Consider the following 21,343-nt stretch of genomic DNA (forward strand, 5'->3'; position numbering starts at 1 on the left):
TCATTCACTCACTGAGTGTTGCACTATAAACTGTAATCAGTTGTAATTGTATGAAATTCAACTGTATTTTGAAAGATATTTGCATGCCTGGAGTGTATCACTTCAGTGTAGCAACATTTGTTTGTGATTCTTTGTAATATAAAGATTGATATAGTTGGAATTGTGCCGCATTTGTTCAATTCTTGTCAGAGAAACGTCTTTCTTAAACTGGCATTTCAAGTGGGTCAGACCATCAAATACACTTTAGCAATACTTTAATACAAATTGTAGATGACAGCATGACGAGACTTGAGGATGGTGTGTTTGTGTCTGTGTTGGGACTTGCGGTATCAACGGGAGATCAACTATCACCAACACTAACTGTTTATTTTACTCTTTCATTGTACATCTGTTTGCTCTTGGTTTTTATGACGCACAGTTTTGATCATACCCAGATGCTAATCTTGAATTTAATATGAGGACTCAACCAACATTTAATAGATCATTATGAAAAATATCACTGTTCTACTTTACGTCAAGAAGTTGCCTATATGTATTATTTTCTTAGAATTCAAAAACAGTAACAGATGCTTCTCTCCAGTTGTAAAGCTTATGTGCATTTTACCAGAAATTAAACCATCCCTGTCCATCTTGGATTTTTCAGGAAGCCAGAGAAGGGGATCCAGTACTTGACCGAGAGGGGGTTCATCCCTGACACCCCGGTTGGTGTAGCTCACTTCCTGCTGCAGAGGAAGGGGCTGAGCAGGCAGATGATTGGAGAATTCCTTGGAAACCGACAGAAACAGTTCAACAGAGATGTCTTGGAGTAAGTATGATTCCCACACCCTCGCCTCTTCTCTAAAGTTAAATATAATTAGGTAGAAGTAAGCAGAGAAAAGATCAAAATGTCTCACACGAATGCAAATACACTGATGTCCAGTATCACTATAAATTGTCCATATTCATTCCAAAGAGTTATTTGTAAAAGAAACACTGGGGCCATTTCTGTAGAGAATTTGATAAGGAAAAAAGACAGAGAATTAGAAGATCCTGGAGGCAAGAAGAATGACTGGTGGCAGAAAATATGACCAGATATCCCTTGTAATATTCTCTTTTACAAACACTGAAGTATCCTCCATGATAGAATCTAAGCCAAACCCTGTAAGATATCAAAAATATGGTGGCAAGCAGGAAAACTGGTATTATAATTGGTAGTGTGTGTTCCTCTTGTTTCATTGTCTTTTTCTTTTTCTACTTCTTCCTCCGTGTGTGTGTGTGTGTGTGTGTGTGTGTGTGTGTGTGTGTGTGTGTGTGTGTGTGTGTGTGTGTGTGTGTGTGTGTGTGTGTGTGTGTGTGTGTACGTGTGTGTACGTGTGTGTACGTGTACCAGCTGTGTGGTAGATGAAATGGACTTCCAGGGCATGGAGCTAGACGAGGCCCTCAGGAAATTTCAGAACCATATCCGTGTCCAGGGTGAGGCCCAGAAGGTGGAGCGACTCATCGAAGCTTTCAGGTAAGATCACACACCTAAACGAAGCATTTAAGCAAATCGAGGACAGACAGATGATTACACAGAGAAAAGACATTGATGCTCTGTTCATATTTACACACATATAAGATATAGTTTCTGTTGGTGGAGAAAGTATGGTGACCAAGTATCTATGAGGAAAACAGATGATTTGCAAAGTGCCACAATAACACAGCTTATAGTAATATTTTGTAATGTATTATGTGTTCATAATACCAGAAGCATATTGTGTAAACGTGATTTTTGAAAAGTCATCGCTGCTGGTGTTCCTCACAGCTGTGGTGTCTAGATAATTATTGGCACATAAAGGAACCTGTTCTACTTCTGCTTTCTCTATACAATGTTGAGTACATTTCCTCATTGTGTAAATTGAGTTTGGTTGTAAGTTGAGATGGTTGACGTTTCCGTCCTGTCTCTAGCCAGCGCTACTGCATCTGTAACCCCACTGTGGTGCGGCAGTTTAGGAACCCTGATACCATCTTCATCCTGGCCTTTGCCATCATCCTCCTCAACACTGACATGTACAGCCCCAACGTCAAACCCGAGAGGAAGATGAAGTTGGAGGACTTCATTAAGAATTTAAGAGGTAACAAAACCTACAACTTATATGACTGTGTAAGAATACACTTTTTGTGAACATAATATATTTGCTGATATTTTAAAATGTACTACAGTACATGCAAAACACATCCCAGGACATATTTTACAGTATTTTGCACTCTCTCCTCTCCTAATCTCAAATAAAATAATTTCCCGTTTTTCCACTTCTTATGTGCTAACACATGGAGGTCTACAAGTGCCCCAGAAATAGTAATAAATCATTTCATTAACCGATATCTAATTGTACAATAACAGTAATAAATAATTAACAAATTTATTCATGAATCCATAAATAAATACACTGAATTACAAAGTAATACATTGTTTGATATTTTAATGAGAAATAAAAAGAGGAATTATAAAAATAATTTACGAATGAAATATTAATCCATCAATGAATAGTTCAAATTAAAAAGGGATTTACAAAAACAACAACAAAATACATTAATGAATTCCTAAATAAATGATGGAATTTCAAGATCAATTTGAAAACGCAGTTTTAAAAGAGAAATAACTGAATTTGAAAATTGAATTAAGAATATAGGGATTAATCAGGAATTTAAAAGGGCAACTCCTTTTTCAATTTGCATTTCTATTTCTGAGCCACTTTTCCTTTTCCTTTGAGCTACTCAATTTGCTTAGTCACTCCTTTTAGCTTCTCCATTCTGACAGAGCAGGCAAGTTTTAAGAAAACCCTTAACTTTTACCGTATGTTGCATAGTAACTCGGCTCTTCCCTGTGTGCCAGGTGTGGACGACGGCGAGGACATACCCAGGGAGACTCTAGTTGGCATCTATGAGAGGATCCGTAAGCGGGAGCTCAAGACCAATGAAGACCACGTCTCACAAGTGCAGAAGGTTGAGAAGCTCATTGTGGGAAAGAAACCGGTGAGATATGTTTATCTATTCTAAGTTCACAAAATAATAATGATCATTTTCAAGGCACTACATCAGTCTCTGAGGCATCTTTAGCCCATAAGATGCACACAATGTTGATTATTCTTTGATCACACAGCCAAATCTGCTCAGAATCACTTTTTATAAAGAACAATTCCACCTTTCTCCTGATTTTCTGACCAAAGAATTGCAGCATTTAAGTCATAGAGAGAACAAGTCTTTTGTAGCTTTTGGTATTGTTCTGTGAATAAGGACTCAAACATGGGCTTAGACCTTCACGCTTGCAGTTTTAACACACCTGAAGCCCTTGAGAGATGTCGCCCTGTGCTGCAGTCTGATGAAAAATGGGCACATGCTGCCACCTTAGCACCTAGTTTCAGAGGGAGAAGTTGTTGAAATGCTTAAATACTGAAGTGCCACCCGTGTTTAACTGACCTGCATAATTAGATTGCATTAATCAGTTGATTCATCATACATTAGTCAGTCTAATTCCGTGTTTTAATACTGAAACAGAGCCATTATCGAATTTTGCTCTGACTGTGCTCCAGCCCCTCAGGAGCAGCATTGCTACATTATTCTGCAGGCGAGGATGTCTCTTTCATGTGTGAAGGTTAAAAGTGTGATTAACTTATGCAGCCGCGAGGAGAGGATTGTATTGCGTGGAGGACTTTGTTTCACTTAGTTTCCAGTGGGATGGAATCTCCTCTGCTCTGCCAGTAACAACTGAATGTATTGAAAAGTGATCCCTCGTCACCATTTGGCTGCAAAATGAAAAACCCAGGAGGACACTCGATAAAACACTTTAATATAAAAACCACATTGGAATTCCTCTCCATTATAATCAGGTCTACTAGTGCTGCTCAGAGTGGGCTTCTAGGGGAGGATCTGTTTTTATTCCAACATCATTACTGACTCCCTTGAGCCCGGCAGCTGAAAAAGGCCGCCACCCTATATACAGAATCCATGAAGTGCATGCATCTTCTACTTTAATAAGCTATAGATGCACAGTCAGCAGGGAAAATACTTATATGAGCTCATTAGTAATTAAGAGAAATGACATGCTCATGTTATCAGACACAAATCCTAACAGCTGCATTAACACATTATTTGTTCTCTCTTTATAGATCGGATCACTCCATCACGGCCTGGGATGTGTAAGTAGGCTGAATATCCATAAATCATACTATACTGCATATCCTTCATCATTTCACTGCGAGTGCACAGCTTCCTGTGTCTGTCCCTGGGCATTGCAGTTGATACATATCATATAGGTAGTTTGAGGGTCATATTACCTAAAGAGGCGAGAAGTTTTGCCCCCTGATGCAAGCATCACATCTGTCACTGAGAGATGAGCAGTCATTGTTGTGCTCTGGAGACAGAATCAAGACAGACATAAATATTTGGGTGTCATTAAGATGCAGTGTTTACAGATTCTGCGCTCAGCAGGGTGTACATCACAGCTGGGCGCATGCCAAGCAGATGCTTCTCAGTGACTGCAGATCTCCTATTTTTATTAAGATTATTAGTATAAACATTTTTAAGGGAGACTGAGTAAGCACTGAGTAAGCCTTATTAAGGCTAAGGTAAAGTACCTTCATGTTTATGTAAGGCAACCTACATAAAAATGAAGGTAACCATAGCAACAATACTACCAGTTAACTTTCACTGGTGAAACAAACCTAACGTGTTAAAATGATGACTGAAGACTCCAAAACATGAGCTCCACGTTACAGTATTCATTGGCTCCATCTCATCCATTATTTTGGTATCAGGACACCTGGTTGTGTGTTATTGCTTACAAATTAAATTATATTCAGTAACACATTATCCAGAAAGTAGCTTCACCCCTATGTTCAAGTCTTGATCTAATTTTTGAATATACATGTCCTTAATTTCAGGATTCATGTGTGGAGGTTATGAACAGTATAAGATAATAGATGACATGTTTAAAGGACTAGGCTGGCAATATTCTATATTTTTGTTTTTGTCAACAAAGCCTGTGAAAAGAGCAAAGGCATTAGTCCTTCAGCACCAAGCCATATCATTGATTTTTAGATTAGCTTTACACTGTTCTCACAGAACAGGACAAGCATATTAATACATCTGATTGACAAATAATTGCAGAGGAAAGGAAAGAAGAAAAGAAAGAGAGGAAAAAATGCAGGACGACAAATGAAAATTAAATAAAAATGAAAACAAAACATAAAATGCATTCAGCCACATAGTCCAGCCCAACCTTCTTGCTGCATTACAATTAAAAAAAAAACTTGACTGTAGCAGTCTATCTTTCAGATACATTTTACATATAGAATTGAACTAAATCGATTTAAATATATGATTGAATTAAATCAGCAGTTGTCTTGATGGCAGCACTTGCTACCCAACAAAACGCTAAATTATTTCTTAAAACAGCTGGGCACTGTAGTTTTGTTTTTGTGTGCATTTGTTTGGGACTATTTTCAGTTGTGGATTTGGTGCATTAGCGAGTATTCACAACAGCAGGATGATGTATGTGGGATCCACTAAAATAAAACAGTGGCTGTATTCTTTTTAATGAGGGGACATGTCACTCAGTAAACAGTGTGGCTCACCACTGTGTTTTTATTAGTTTTTGGACAACAGTGGAGGTGGGCACAGAATCAGGCTTTGGCTACATAGACAATTTTTCCAAAATGTCAGCACATCTCCCCATACATCACTGTGAATGCTGTGAAGAATGCAAAACACATAGGAGGAGTAAATCAGTCGTCCTTTGGCTTCACCTTCTTTAAATTCTGCTGTGAGTGACTTCTGTTCCTTATTACCCTTTGAACACCATAATGACCTTTGAAGTGTTGGTATCTGTACTGTTTTCTTCTTCCTTGTAGGTGCTGTCACTGCCCCATCGCCGGTTGGTGTGTTACTGCCGTCTGTTTGAAGTGCCAGATCCAAACAAGCTCCAGAAGTTGGGCCTTCATCAGCGGGAGATCTTCCTGTTCAATGACCTCTTAGTGGTAAAAGTCCTCTCCTCTCAAAATGTTTAGTCTCAAATCCTTATTTTTTTTTAACCAACCCTTATATTAAACACTCTGTATGATTTCAGGTAACCAAGATTTTCCAGAAAAAGAAGAACTCAGTGACATACAGCTTCAGACAGTCCTTCTCTCTATATGGGATGCAAGTCATGCTCTTTGAAAATCAGTGTAAGTGGCATCCGGAGCATCCCCTTATATTGCGTCTATATCTCCGTAGCGTATTCACTGACAATGTTTACATCAGCCTCCGCAGGATTTGATTTAGCACAGTAACACATCTAGCAGAAATGGGAAGTCAACCCAATGGACTGTGACATTGTTTATACTCTCCAAACTTCAGACAGATGTGTTTTAACTTGGTTTTGATCAATGGCCCATGTGTAAATGTCTCTCCCTCTCTGTTTGCTATTGGCACAGATTACCCAAATGGAATCAGACTTACATCAGCGATACCAGGTGCGGACATCAAAGTCCTCATCAACTTTAACGCGCCCAACCCCCAGGACCGCAAGAAGTTCACAGATGACCTGCGAGAGTCCATTGCTGAGGTCCAGGAAATGGAGAAATACAGAATAGAGTGTGAGCTGACTTTTTTTTTTTTCCTCCCACACCCCCTCACCCCCCCTCTCTCTGTCTACCTCAGGCTATGTAAAGTAGAAACAGGGCATGGTCCTCATTACACAACTGCAGTTTACGAGCGAGAATGTTTACAGAGTTCACAGGATGGCTACCAGAGGGGAGACCAGACAGATTTTTCTCAACAAACTGTTTCTGTTGTGTGTTGGAAATTATGTAGATTAAAGGATACGTTCACAGTTTTTCAAGTCTGTCTTAAAACAATAGTCAAGTGCCCATATGAACGTTAAAACAGGTTTTGCTCGCTGTAATCGTTCCTCCTGTTCATACTGACCATTAGAAGATCTCCTCCTAATGCACTTGCAATGTAAGTGAAGGGGGGCAAAAACCACAGTCCTCCTTTTGAGTAAAAGTTGATGAGTTTCAGGCAGTAAAAGGTGAAGGAATATATTACAGAGAAGTTTTAAGAGTCATTCCTTGGCCAGAGTGAGAAGTACGTACTCAAACCACTGCCACTTACCTCAGCTTTTCCTTGGATCCTCTCCACAGCTGAGCTGGAGAAGCAGAAGGGGGTGGTGAGGCCCAGCATGTCGCAGAGCTCTGGTCTGAAGAAGGAAGCTGGCAACGGGAACATGAACCGCGCCAGTCTGGATGACACCTACGCCATGGGAGAGGGCCTTAAGAGGAGCGCCCTCAGCAGCTCCCTGCGAGACCTCTCTGAAGCAGGTACAGCCAAAACGTCTTTGCCTTTACCAGCCGGTTCTTTCATGGAAACGCGTTCTCCTTCCGTCATCCACGTCTCTGTGATGACGTCAAGGGGATGAAAATAGCAAAATGTTGTTTCACAGCACCATACATTGATTTTAGAGCTCTTCCCTTTAAATCCACTACCTCTCTCACTCATGATTGGACAGTTTGTTTTTTTAATCAGAATACAAAGACTGAATATAGACCTATTTGAGAAGCGGTTCATTGATTTTTCTAGATCTGTCCTCTCAGTGATGAATGAAATTGATGGGCAGTTCTTACCCCTGATCATTTGGATGAGTTTATGAACATTTCCATTCATGTTTATCGTCACCTTTTTTTTTTTTTACTTAGCACTTTTGCATTCCTAAGTTCGTTTATCCAAAAACATGTCATGATAATCTTAAGTTTTATTCAAAATATCATGTGCCATTTCCTCTCACGTATATTTGTGAACCAAACAAATCAGTGCTGATGCGTACCATTCTTACGCAGCAATGAGATCAAGATTTAGTTTCAGCCCTGGTGTTAACAGTCATTTCACATCCATGAATATCAGTGTTTAACACAGCCGCTGTGTCTTTTGAAGCAAGAATACATTCCATTCATTACAGATAAGAGCTATGTGAAGTTATCAGGTGATTAACTTGATAACAAAATGAAATCCAGTCAGGGGTCTGTCTCACTGTTGGTAATACGATACGCTTTGTTCTTATGATCACTACTTCAACGGGAAATGATAGGTCAGACAGTGAAGAAGTCCATAGGAGTCTGTCCACCCTCCTGTCTCCTGTGTTTTTCAATGCAGGATGTGGCATGTTAGTGGGGTCATTTTTGTTAAGTGTTTTCTTTTTTCCTTTCCTGCCATACTCCATTTCATGTGTATTTACTGTGTTATTTCCATACACATCAGGTATTTTCCTGTTTATGTGTGATTATCGGTCATGTATCATTGGCTGAGTGTGCCTAACAACGGCAAAAGTGCTCTGTTCGCCCTCAGACCTGTATATGCCTGTACATCCCATGTGCAACAGCCACTGTATTGCTTTTGATGTGTCTCCTCCTTTTGTGACTGTCACTGAGACTGGCTTTTTGCCAATTTTGACCCTTATGAAAATCTGCATCTTGTGAAAACATTAAGAACGAGTTGTCATATTCTATCAAGACAAAAATCTGGTGGAAAAAAAAAAATCGTTTGGGCGTCAATCCTGTATGTGTTTAAAGTAGCCTGCAATCTTTTGGTAAAACATTACAGTGGATATTAAACATGACACTCATGGAGTCCATAGTCGTTGAGATATATGGAAATGTATTCAAAATTTTTAAAGTCTTATATGACTAAGCCTCCAGTTAGAAGTGCGTTTTAAAAACTTTAATGGCTTACACATCAACGCAGCTTTAGTTTTCAACCTGAGTGAAGACGTGACTTCACCATAAAGATAGCCACAGTACCACCTGTCACCCACCACCCTTCCAGACCTGAACGCCGTATCCCCACCCCGTCAATATTTGGGCCTTACTCACAGTCACAATCCACTGCAATGCCCCCTACGGGACTGGTGGGCGGCCTAAACGTCTGTAGTTGATCCAGGAGTGCTGTCGATCTCTAATCTGTGGTATTGCATGTCTCGGGCAGGCAAGCGGGGGCGTCGCAGCAGTGCAGGATCACTAGACAGCAATATGGAAGTAAGTTGGAAGCAGCTGGTATCCAAGCTACTCTCTATGTGATGATGTGCACTGTGAAAACACACCATTTATTTTTGGTCTTACACCTTCTTTGCTTCATAGACTCAGTCCATTTGTTTGGATCATTTATTTTTCTTCCTGGGATGCCTTATGACCTGCTTGCCTCAGTTAGTGTGCATGCATGGGTTGCCTGCCTCTGATCCTGCCCCCTTTTTGGAAGCCAGAGATCTCCTGTTTTGGTCATGTTATATGACCAATATATACTTTTATCTTCAAACAAGCATGACTTTACTAATCCCTCCTCTGATCCCTCCCTTTGTCGCCTGTCTCTGTCTTTCATCCAATCACATCCAAGCGGTTTTTCATTTGGTTCTCCTTCTCTGTGGCAGGGTGGTAGCTCTGTAAGACTCTAGGAAACTGTACATCTCCTGTAGCCCCTCTCCCTGTCCGGGTCTTTCTTTTTCTCTTATTCACAACTTCTCTTAAATGCTGTAAGGTTCAGGGAGTCATAGTCCGAGGTCTACTAATGGGCTTCACACAGACTTATAAAGATGTGGATTTCATTCATTCATCTTTCACTCATTCCATGTGTCCATGATTTCATGTGTTGGTTTGAAGTCTGGGATCCTGAAAATTTCATTCTGCTTTCAATGATGTCATATGGTCTTTCTCCAGTCTTAGATGAAGCATGTGGCAAAGGAAAAGCTTTTTTTTTTTTTAATGAGAATTCAACGTTTGACCCAAAAAAGAGGGAAAGTGTCCAGGCCTGTTGTGAAGTCTGCACACAAGAGCTCAGTTCCTCCTGCCCTCTGACCTCTAGTTGAATGCTAATCTGTGGATGACGAGTTTGCCTGTCACATCCTCTGCATGTGGAAACTATGCCTCCATTGATTTTAACAAGTTGCATGTGTGACTTTTAGTGGGTTTTGGCACACTGACTGCAATGAAGATGAAATGTTGACTTTTTTACCCTTGTTAATGTCATTTATTCTCCGTATGGTATTTTATGTCATTAGTTTTGTTACAGATTTGCTATTTCAAACCAGTTAGCTCAGAGGTGCTTTTAATATAGGCGCCCTTCATCATGAAGTGTTTGCTCAAGCTGAAATATTCCTAGTGTTGCTGCTGCATATCATGAAAACATTTTTAGTTTCTCATTTGCATGCCTTATAACATTTTGCTACTTGTTTATCTGAAATAAGTGAATTCATCCTGGTGGTGCCTTGTAGCTTTAGTTTAGTAGCTTGTCTGACGGACATGCTGTTACTTCTTTCCCTCCTACAGGGGTCCACCATTAGCAGTCCTCACACACGCCGGAGAGCCACCACACCACGCGAGGGCGCACCCCGCAGCCATCCCTCCATCCCTAACTCAGCATCGACTTCCATCCTTGGGTCCCTCTTTGGCAGCAAGCGAGGCAAACCGTCATCCCAGAGCCACCCCCCTTTTCCTCCACCCGGTCACCCCACTCTCATATCCCACAAGCCCCACCCGACCAACCTGCACCACACAGCACAGGTAGAACACACAGTTCAGACCCAACACCACGGTCACCATTCCCAGTACTGCCAAGTCCCACAGAACCCGCCGCCTTACCACCACCACCACCACTACCACCCCCCTCCCCACACGCAGTACCACCAGCACCCGGCCTACTCCTCACATGCACACCAACACGCCCATTCACAGCACAGCCATTACAGCCAGCATTCCCATCACGCCTCACACTCCCAGCATGCCCCTCACCACCACAGTCAGCAAGCGGGTTCGGCACCTGGCGGACCCAAACCTAAACACAGTGGCATCAGCACCGTAGTGTGATGCTCCTACCGCAGAGAGGAGGGCGAGAGGAGAGACGAGGAGGGAACTTAATGAAGGAGGGACAATTGCTTACACCAAAGGGACTGACAGCATAACTCTATGGCCTGTCCACTGTGTTTTACTGCTGCTGTGATGGAAACCAATCACATGCAGTCACCTTTTTCACCTCCAGGTCCAACTAATATGCAGGATGGAAATCGGACTCAAATCTTCCACTAGGGGCCTTTACTAGTTTGCCTGATTATGGGCTCGGCCCCATCAGGGTTTCATGGGAGGGAAGGGAGGGGGCGGGGGGGTTCTGTACAGGAAGATGCTCTTTGTTTTCCACACACACATCGCCTGGCCGTGACGGCAGAAGAGAAAAGGTCTTTTCTCACCAAGCCGCTCCCCACTGCTCCATTCCCTCAATAGCCTGTCTTAACCTTCACAGAATCAGGAGGAAAGACAACCTGAGACGAGAACGTGGCTGACTGTTTTCTCTGTCACAATGATGGCATCATTTCTTGTGCACAGCCTTTCGGAAGTCGACTTTCAACACTTCTTTCTTTGGTTTGCAGATCCTGCCATCATATGAATGCTATTTGTTGTTGCCTCCCGTAGAGCTCATATGTAGTGACCAACCTAGATATAATCATTTCACACTAACTTAAATCAACGGACAGGTAAACAACTGAGTCGACCGTCTCAGTCATAGTAGTTCTAGTGCTGTATTTACTGTAGATGACAGCTATATGTGTTGTCTCCTAGCTCTCATAAATAAATGTGCCAATTATTAATGCATAATCTATTTAGTCAAGACTTCATGTACAGTATATTGTGCGTAAACTAATTTGTAAGATTATACTTACAATTATTATTATCAGCAAAAATGAATTTTATCAGTATTATACTGACTCTGTGGTAACAGGATGTAGATCTGGAAGGAGTGAACTCCCATTCAGTCCGGCCTATAATCTATTCTGGAACTTTTGCCTTTCAAATGGATCAGAAGGAGCCTCTGGATTGCAGCTGTTGCATATGGGCCTGAAAACACTGTGCAGTCCCAGCTGAAGCCTCAGAGCAGACGTCTCCTATCGTCTCTCACGGTTGATAAATTGATCGGATGTTTTAATCTCAGTTTATTACTCATACTGTGGCTGCTTTAACTGTAAAAAGTAATGAAGATTAGCAGTGAAAAGACATTTAGATACACTTGGAGGCTCAGCTTACGCTACAGATGGACCAACAGAACGCGTTGTACAAGTCTGTCTGCCTTTAACATATGCAACAGCTGCTCTCTTGACTCATAAAATCAAAAACACTTTCTAAAATTTTCTTTTGCCTTGTTTAGTATATTTTTTTATTCACCAACAAGGTTTGGTGAATGAATAAAATCAGTTCTTACATAGTGAAGTATTTCTTTTCCCATCTTTTTTCTATCATGTGTGCAATATCTTTGTACTGATTTTGTACATTAGGAACAAGCAAGGTGTCCCTCCGATTTGTGCGTTTTCATGTTGCGTCATTTATTTATTTATATTTTTTTTTTGTTTTTGACCCCTGTCAAGAGTCTTTTTCTCGGTAAATTAATGTGTGGCTGTCCTCGTGGTCTTATGAGAGGCACGGGCTCGGAGTTCAGTGGAATGTCTAGTAAGTGATTTTTGCATGTGATGTTATTGATGTGAGGCTATCCTCTGCACATTGTATAACAAAAATCAGTGTTACCATAGCAAGTTTAAGTGCAATCATGTTCAGAAATGCAGACTTGCACTGAGAGTGGAAGTCTGTTATCATGTTGTCCAGGACGAGATTCAGGTGAAAAAGAAAAAAAGAACAACTTTTTTTTTCATTTAAGAATATATAAATACTTACTTACACAGTTCACAGTGGAAAGAGGATTGTGTGTATATATTTTAATAAAGGAATATGCTTCTCTTTGGGCTGAACAGAAATATTTTGCTGGATAAGCACATATGAAAGTACACTTTCATTTTTTTCAGGAAATGCAGTTATAATATACAGCAGAAATGCAAAACTGAACAAAGGAAATGGGTATATGTAAAGAATAACTTTCTACATTCTACAAATAAGAGTCTATTATAGTGTGTAAATTAGTGACAGTAAACTGTTTGTCCCAATATTCAGGTTGTAAATGTATTTTAACATTCACAAAGAAAACCATTGCCATAAGTCAGGCTTATTCTCACACATTTCTCCTCATGTGAATTAATAAGAAAGTTCAGATGACAGACATATCACATATGGGACATTAATGATCAGTTGAATGTGTCGTTCCATTGATTTCATATTTTTGCTATATAATTCTGAAATCTTGGGATGATGTAAAACCGAGGAGTCTGTTTATTTCGGTGTGTGTTGTAGTGCTTCAAATGTCTACAGTCATTCTTTGTGAGAAAGTACTCCAACAATGCACTGCATGGATCTGATGCATCATGTCTCCTATTCACTGTGAGCTGATGGGGAAAAAAAAAAATCAGCCTATAAATTTTGACTTTGGTTTTTTTGATTAATCTGGAATTTTCCCGATGTTGACGTGTTCTTGCTGTTTCATGTTAGGCTGGTAGTTAATGAAGCTCGGCATGCATTTCATCATGTGTACATTACAAACATAAAAAAAACATTGCACTTCCGTTGCTGAGGGCTTTTATCATGTAAATATGGGATTTTGATGTGTAAACAGATGAACTGCTTGGAAGGAGAGTTTATCTTTATGAAAACTGTAAAGGGACCAAGACGGTGGGGTTAAGGGAGCTGTACATAATGTGTATATGATCAGTACTTTATTCTGATATCTGCAGTTAAGATCAGGATGTATAAACATCACCTCATAGATGAACGTGAGGGGTGATATATGAACATATCGATTGTCTCTGCCTCCAGCTGTCGGGAACTGACATTTGCTGTTGAAAAATCGAAAAACAGACTGTTAAGAAAGTTCGCCGTCATTTACATCCAGCTCTCTTTTCATACATGCAACCCCAACAAACACTCTCATACTGCACACACACACACACACACACACATCCTGCTGCAAGCTGTTCAGTCTGGCGTGAGACACATTAAAAAAAAAAAAAAAAAAAAAAAAAAAAAAAAAAAGGAAAAGACAAGAATGGCCTCATTTATATGTGCATTCTGTTTGTACAGTGAGTAGTGAGTCAGTAAGACCCCAGTTATTGTAAAACTTCAACTGTGACAATGTTGAGAACGCAAAATAAACAAATATATGACTTATGGTATGCATGTGTTGTTTTTGCTCTCCAGTGTATAAAGTTTTTTTACCATTCAGTTTACCACTTTATCTCATGGAGCATTGAGTCAGCTGTCAGCATGCGTCTGAGAAAAATCAAACTGTTTTTATTTCCTATTCTGTGTAATGCGTTTCTTATTATTACCTTATCTCAAGACTCTCATATCTTCCACTTCCAGGCTACAACAATACTTTCCACTGGTGTTGCAGCATTTCCACTAGAGGGCATTCATTAGAGTGACATAAAATGAAAAGGAAAATCTGTGCCATGACACCACCTATGGGTGAAAAGTGTACCTGCTACACAGTGACTCCAAGGATCAGTCAGTGAAAATGATTGTTCAAACACTTACCTCTCAGCTTTTGAACAGAAGTCCTGGATGTGTGAAATTCTTTTTTTTGGATCACTCTGGTATTCAGGCACAATATGTGTCCATTCTGCTTCGCAGCTTAAAATTTCCATTAAGAAACATTTCCTTTTTGGCCTCAAGCTCATCCAGTATTTGGCTTTCAAAGTATTTCAGGTACATTCAAATCCACACAAAGCTGTACCAGCTGTATTTTGCTGCTAAGTGTCCTCTGTGCCTTCAGCACTGTGGATGTCAGTAATAAGCACAGTGTGAGAGAGCTTCAGATGGCCTCCAACACTGTTTTAAACAGATAAACTCTTATCTCCTTAAAGCAGACGGATTTCCTTCATGTTGAATGCAACGTAACCGTGCAGTGTCATTGGTGCGTTCCTCACACTGACGTTTTGTATTGGGTGAAGAGTTGAATAACACGTCAGTTACAAAACAGAGACGCCTCGAGTTCAGGAGAACTTTTGAAATACTCTGTTAGCTCAAATGTAACACTGGATTAGATAAGTGAATATAAGATTTTAAGGATGACTTGCAACAGAAGAAGTAACTTCCAAGTTGGTGTAATTCTAAAAGGTTTGTATTCTTTTTTTTTTTTTTAATTAATGGGAATTTGACTTTCACTTTGTCATTTGGCCATATCTGAATACTTCTCAAATACAGCTTAAGGCTGCAGAGCAATATATAACTTTCTTCACCTCTTAGATGCATTCACTTTTTGCATTAACAAAAGATTCTGGGGATGTTAATCTTGTCTTAATACACAGCTTTATGTACAATATCTTATTTAAGAATACTCAGATTGCTGCACTGTGAGCATCTCTGTAAGCATCCTCACTGTTTCATAAAAGTGCTTTCTCAATATTGTGCAAACTGTAACTTACAGTGCAAATAGGAAATAACCTCTTCCTGATCCTGCAGGATGCTCTCCAGTTCAGGATTAGCTGTCTTCCTACTCTTGGCTGCATCAAGTGCACACACTTTTGGTCAGCCCTGCTTATGTTCAGCTGTCCTGCATTCTGGTCTGCATGTCAACTGCAGCTCTCTCAACCTCATGGAGCTGCCTCACCTGCCCTCAGACACCACGGAGTTCCATGTGCAGGACAATCGGCTCACTTCGGTGTCTTCAGGCCTGTTTGACAAACTGGTTGGTCTTAAAAAGGTCTCCCTATCTGGCAACCCCTTCCACTGTGACTGCAGGATCCAATACCTGAGGAGGTGGTTGCTGAAGAACAGGGCTATTGTTTCTCAGGAGCCCACCTGCGCTAGTCCAAGCTCTGTGGCTCAGAAAGCCATCACTGAACTCAGCGATGACTATTTCTCTTCCTGTGCCCCGACAAGCTGCACTGGTAGAGCTTTTAACACGGTGATGGGAGTGATGTTATGCTGCCTCATTGCTCTGCTTCTGTGGAGCCTGAGACTAGCCAAAAACACCACCTTCATTCTATACATAGATGAGAAACATTCAGGAATAGAGGTCGACTCTTTGCGCTCTTTGAAGCCCAAACACAGGAGGAGGCTGCCAATTGACCTGTCAGAATTCAGTGAGGACTCTGATGAAACGCCGCTTGTGAACATGGATTTACTGCCACAAGTACTGGATGTGTTGCACAAGAAGCACAATATAAAGATAAAGGGTACCTGAGGGAACACTTTGACTACTACAGATTTCACAAAAACACTACATGTGGCAAACAGAGGTGAGGGCAGTAACAAGCCAGCACAATGGATTTTTTTTTTTTGTTTGTTTGTTTTGTGTGATAAAGTTGTTTTTCATGCTAAACTGCCAGAGGCCAGCAAGGTAACTGCACTTTTTTTGTATGATAAATAATCCAATTGAAAATTGTCTCATAGCATCCTCTATTTTAGCAGTTTTAGTGAATTCTCAATAAGTATTGTGAAATTTGTTGGGTTATTTTATTGGAAACACCTAGATACTCATCAGTCCTTCAATCGGTCTATTAGACGAACAGGACTCTTAATTACGGCTTTTATGAGAGGATTTATGTTTAAAAACACAGAGATGGTGCACTGACTAATTACGGTGATCAATAACTTGGCTACTACTGGTAAAATATGGATCATTTAAATAAAACACACAACAGTTCACAAAACTTTTGTAATGATTCCTTATATTTTCTTTAGTTAAGGTATTTACAATGAGTAAACTACTACATATGGTCAAATGTAGGGCGGTAAAAGCTTTTGATTTGCATTGTATCTAAATAAATGTCAAGTTATCTTTTGCTTCTAGAATTAAAATTTTAAAGCACAAAAAAAAAAAAAAGAAATTCTATATCATTATCAACAGGTCATGGCAGGACGATACAGAAACATTTAACAAAGATGAAAGTATCTGATCTGTGCAAATACTGGTCAGGGGTCTCACAACAAGACAAAATGCAGACAGACAGTACTATTAGAGGACAATATTGCACATCCAACGATTGTTTTTACAGTACAAGTATAACTCTCATATTCATGCATAGATTTTCCAGGATAAATGGGTAAACAAATGACTAAAAATGCAATGATAAAAAGTCATCTCGAGAATAAGGGTTAAAACGTTATTTGAATATGTTTCATAAAAACACTGGTAAATTCTTATAATAAATATAGGATGATTTCAGAATTTTTAATAATCTAAAACGTTACTATCATCTAAAAAAATATTTAGCAGGGTCAAATAAGGCCGTTATTACACTTTTCCTTAATGAAAAACAGGTAAACTATCACAAAAACAATATAAAAGATCGTTGAGAGTAACAGTTACATGATAGTTAAATTTCTCTAAAATCTGTCTCAATTTTTGAAAGTTTAGAAGAAGACTCATATTTTGTCAATGCCCTGTCAGGTGTTTTAACAACGTCCACAGTATTAGGCTCCTACTCTATTGGGGCCTCCATAATCACACAGACCTGTTGGTTCAAAACTCTACTGAGGTACAAACTTTTCTTGTTCAAAGATCAGGTCGACAGCTTCTGCCACATCCTGCACAATGTGGCCCGGCTCCACCAGTGCGGGGTCAAATATGAAGTCCCGGTGACCGTGGAACACAGTCTCTTTGATGCAGTGGCTTGCATCAGATGGCACCTCTGCTTTGGGGTTGTAGACCCCTGTGCAGACTAGGACAGACTTGCAGGAGGTAGCAGAGGGCAGCGCTAGCTCGCTCTCCCGCAGGTTGTCGATCTCCTCCTCCTGGGGCACTGCAGCGGTTGACCCTGTGGTGGCCACCATCTTGGCAACGGCTTTGGGATTTTTTCTAGCAACTCTCTCCTCCAGGTAGCGGTTGTATAGATTGGCGCCATAGATATCAGTCATAAGGTTATCCCTAGGAACGCAGATGGGAAGCTATTAGTGTGCACAAAGTTAGCCTAGATATTGATATGTGCAAGAATGTGTTTATTTCCTGCTGCTCTTTGCAACTCTGACAATGAGTGAGCAATTGAAACAATTACAAAGTGCTGGCACACAAACACAGCACAGCTGCATTAGTACAACAGCAACAATTGTGATGAAAAGGTTAAGTGAAACATACAAGTTCTGAAAATAAGGCATAATATGTTAATATGTTCCTGCTGGCAGTTGTTAGTTCTGCTTTTTCATATGTTTTTTATTAGATTACTGAGCGACGTCTCAGCCTTTCAGTTTGCTACATTTATGTTAAACTAGGTTAAAAATGTGAGAGAACACATTTTCAACAGCTTTATGCAAATAAAACTGGGCCGAGTTTAAAATTTTTGTCTGCAGTACTTGTTCTTGCTCTCTGCCTTTCTTCATTACTTGCATTTGCATTGCCATCAGACGGCGTCAAAAGTGAATTCTGATCATGGTCATCAGATCATCAAGTCTCATTACTTTCTTAATATATTTGTTAACTATATTTGCAATATTGTTGGATGCTTTGGCTTACCCTATAGCATAAAGGGAAGTGATGGGAAGTTTCCACTGCCACTGCATGGCTTGGCTTCTGATGAGATACTCCGCAAAATGGTAGGTCAGCTCGCTGGGTTTTCCTATTAGAGCCTCATACTTCAGGTCTTTACCAGTTATCTTCTTGTAGATGTTCTCCAAGCACACAAGAAACGTCCCATGGCCAAACCTGAGACAAAAAGAGATACCGTTAGACAGAGAGATATACTGGTAGCTTTGGAGACTCCTCTTTTCTCTTAATAAATGAAACTGTTCTTTTTGAAAATGTTCAGTGACAGCACTGAATCTCAAAGGTTACCGTGGAGAATGCGCCTCAGCCATCCACATGAGGTCCATGTTGCAGGCCAGCAGGGGGAGGTGAGGCATCTTTTGGTTTAGGTGAACACTACTGAGGTTACCGTTGGTCAACAAGATATCAATAATCAGCTGCAGGTTGGTCTCCCATCGAATTGGCTCCCCGAACAGAATCACAACTATGTGTGGAATTTCATGGGGAAAACATGTCATCTCTGAGAAATCAGTACTTTCAAATATATAACAAAGTCATTGATTGATTCATGAGACTGACACCCGAAATACTTTTGAGATGAAATAGGAGGTACATGTACTTACCTTCAACCTTAGGAAGGTTGGCAACAGGATTGGACTGGAATGAAAAAAGGGAAACTACACATGTGTTTTTGTATATGACTTAAGAAGTTTGGTATTTCTTGAATCAAAATCTTTGATTTCTACCTAAGACTTCAATATCTCACCGGCAGTTTGGGTCTCCTGTTGTGATCCACCATGTCCAGCAATGGGAATGATTCCCTCAGCATATCAATACTGACAACATTCTTAAAGCCGACACTAAAGACAGAGTGTAAAAGAGCAGTGAAGAGTATTACATAATATAATTGATTTAAATGGATCACAAACATGGGGAAAAAAAACATAAGAAAAGCAAGATTCCAGGATACTTTTTAGCAATTTCCAGGACTGGTCCCTGTCCTGACACCAGCACACACTTGTCATGAAACTTCTTAAACATCCTCAGTGGACTATGGGACATGATGACTTGATCTTGTGTGATCTAGAAATAGATGAAGAGTTAGGAGAGGTTAATAGTAGAGGTGTTAAGGGACACCACATTAACACACAAAAAAAGAAGTGCATGTTTCGTGTCTGATTAAGTTATATTTGGTCTTCATGTTTCTATAGTTTGAAAACTCACAGGTACTCCCAGAATGTGAGAGAGCTGGTCTGCTTTTTTTTGTCGGAGGCAGTTCCCTGCATTTGTGACAAAAACAACTGGCACCACAAACTGTCCCTGAGAGTCGACCAACTTCTCAAACGCCTTTTTTGCTGCAGGGATTGGCATCCTTCCCCGTACAAGCACGCCATCAATGTCGAATAACAGTCCAAAGCTTGGCTGTGGCTGTAAGAGAGAGGGCCGGAAAAAGGTTTATCCACCAAAAAGCCAAGCAAGAAATCAAATGGTGGACAACGTGTAGAAAAATATGTAACACAGTGTAGATAAAAGATGATTGATGTGAAACATGCCTTGTCAAAATGATCAAAAGTGGTGTGAAAAGGTGAATTACTAATGTCAAATACCTAATGGGCTTTAATATGGCTGATTGTGAAAGATAAGCCGACACAAGAATGTGTGCACACAATCACTGGTTCACTTTTAAAGGGAAATTACAAATCTCAAAGGATCAATTTTCATGTGAAATGGCTTATCTTGTAGTATATAAAATGTCATTATTGTTTCAACACATAATAGTGTATGTCTAATGACATATCAGTGACAGGGTTGACTCTACAGTATAACATTATATGGACCCTTTATTATTTTTGCCAGAGAAAGCAACAGATTAGGGTTTACAGAGGATCCATAGAGTGACACAGCAGTAAACAGGGGTATTTGGTTACATTTAGCATATTACAAACAATCTTACAGCAATCAGAGTAGATATGAAAAAGGTCTTCCTGTGGCTTTTTTTTTCTCAGTGTTTTTCTGCAACTGGGGCTGAAAAAAACAAACAAACTGAGAACACAGTGTATCAGCGATTGTTTTTCTCATGAGGGGAAAAAAACAAGCAAGCTACATCTGTTGTCTCTGATGTCAGATGCCCTGTTGTTTCATCCCTGCCAGCCAGCCAGCGCATCCACATCTGACAAAGTTGCATGCAACATTGTATGCAACATCGATTTGCTACATAGTAACAAAAAAAATCTAAAGCAACTATAAAGTCTCGCCTTGTCAACAACGCATTGTTTGACTGAGCCGAGGCGCAGAAACCCGCTCCACAACCGTACCTTGCTATTAGACTCAGTTCCGCAAAACCCGCACCGAGAACCGACAATCCCAGCTTTGCGTCTGGCTTGACGGTTGCTCAGGGTGTGCAGGCCCCGGTAAAGCGGCAGGAGTCCCCTCATCTCCTTTATTTATCACCGGGTTAAAGAGATAAAAAACGACCCAGCATGAAAGCATGAGCCGGCTCACTCCGGCCGCGCTGGCTGCTCGCTCGGCTTGTCTTTTTTTTTCTTCTCCATAATAATTTGACTGGGCGAGACCCGGTGACGACATGTGAGAAGTAGGAGGGTCTCTTGCTGCATCGCTGCCGGAAGGAGTTACGGAGCTGCTGCATCTGCACCGCAACCCCCGCTGCCATTTTAGACACCGAGGTGGAGCTTAACATGTCTTGCACGCACAAACACCGCTACGGATCACAGCACAGCGCTCCCAACAACACACACGACTCACTGATCATAACGCTCATCTACACTCTTTCTGTTCAACGCAGCTTATATGAATATATATATATCTCATGGTGTGTAATTCATTTGTAGTGATGCACATTAGTGAGCAGTCGGGCTAAATTCTCCATTTTACTCTCCCTTTCGGATCACAACACCGCTGTGCTTCACTGATGACACATGCTGCAGTCAGCCCCGCATGTCCTACATGC

General features: G+C 40.5%; 3 protein-coding genes across 13 annotated transcripts in view; 2 read left to right on the forward strand and 1 right to left on the reverse strand.

Annotated features, from left to right (window-relative positions):
- The window catches only part of LOC122981895 (IQ motif and SEC7 domain-containing protein 1-like), a 97,407-nt gene extending 83,324 nt beyond the window's left edge, over nucleotides 1–14,083 (forward strand). For 9 of the 10 annotated variants that reach the window (XM_044350704.1, XM_044350705.1, XM_044350706.1 and 6 more), the window contains 11 exons: nucleotides 644–805; nucleotides 1,370–1,492; nucleotides 1,927–2,093; nucleotides 2,855–2,994; nucleotides 4,128–4,157; nucleotides 5,871–5,996; nucleotides 6,086–6,185; nucleotides 6,435–6,596; nucleotides 7,143–7,319; nucleotides 8,977–9,026; nucleotides 10,311–14,083. In XM_044350704.1, the coding sequence (XP_044206639.1) occupies nucleotides 644–805; nucleotides 1,370–1,492; nucleotides 1,927–2,093; nucleotides 2,855–2,994; nucleotides 4,128–4,157; nucleotides 5,871–5,996; nucleotides 6,086–6,185; nucleotides 6,435–6,596; nucleotides 7,143–7,319; nucleotides 8,977–9,026; nucleotides 10,311–10,847 (1,774 nt within the window). In that variant the 3' untranslated portion in view covers nucleotides 10,848–14,083. The remainder of the gene's footprint in view (nucleotides 1–643; nucleotides 806–1,369; nucleotides 1,493–1,926; nucleotides 2,094–2,854; nucleotides 2,995–4,127; nucleotides 4,158–5,870; nucleotides 5,997–6,085; nucleotides 6,186–6,434; nucleotides 6,597–7,142; nucleotides 7,320–8,976; nucleotides 9,027–10,310) is intronic. The other variant, XM_044350714.1, reaches the window with a different exon arrangement.
- A 793-nt stretch (nucleotides 14,084–14,876) lies between these two features.
- On the forward strand, nucleotides 14,877–16,282 carry gp9 (glycoprotein IX (platelet)). The gene is made up of 2 exons (XM_044352764.1): nucleotides 14,877–15,029; nucleotides 15,375–16,282. The coding sequence occupies exon 2, from the start codon at nucleotides 15,376–15,378 to the stop codon at nucleotides 16,096–16,098; it is 723 nt and encodes a 240-aa protein (XP_044208699.1). The 5' UTR covers nucleotides 14,877–15,029; nucleotide 15,375; the 3' UTR covers nucleotides 16,099–16,282.
- Nucleotides 16,283–16,523: 241 nt separating this feature from the next.
- On the reverse strand, nucleotides 16,524–20,986 carry LOC122983050 (haloacid dehalogenase-like hydrolase domain-containing 5). 2 transcript variants are annotated; one of them, XM_044352761.1, is made up of 8 exons: nucleotides 20,691–20,986; nucleotides 19,600–19,803; nucleotides 19,346–19,458; nucleotides 19,142–19,235; nucleotides 18,999–19,032; nucleotides 18,685–18,859; nucleotides 18,367–18,555; nucleotides 16,524–17,784 (listed from the first exon to the last, which is right to left on the reverse strand). In XM_044352761.1, exons 1-8 carry the CDS (start codon nucleotides 20,808–20,810, stop codon nucleotides 17,388–17,390), a joined length of 1,326 nt encoding a protein of 441 aa, XP_044208696.1. In that variant the 5' UTR covers nucleotides 20,811–20,986; the 3' UTR covers nucleotides 16,524–17,387. The 2 variants fall into 2 exon arrangements, with proteins under 2 accessions (XP_044208696.1, XP_044208698.1); XM_044352763.1 differs by lacking the exon at nucleotides 20,691–20,986 and adding an exon at nucleotides 20,330–20,676.
- Nucleotides 20,987–21,343: the final 357 nt, after the last annotated feature.

Source organism: Thunnus albacares, chromosome 5 (genome assembly GCF_914725855.1).
Source record: "Thunnus albacares chromosome 5, fThuAlb1.1, whole genome shotgun sequence".
Lineage (NCBI taxonomy): Eukaryota > Metazoa > Chordata > Actinopteri > Scombriformes > Scombridae > Thunnus > Thunnus albacares.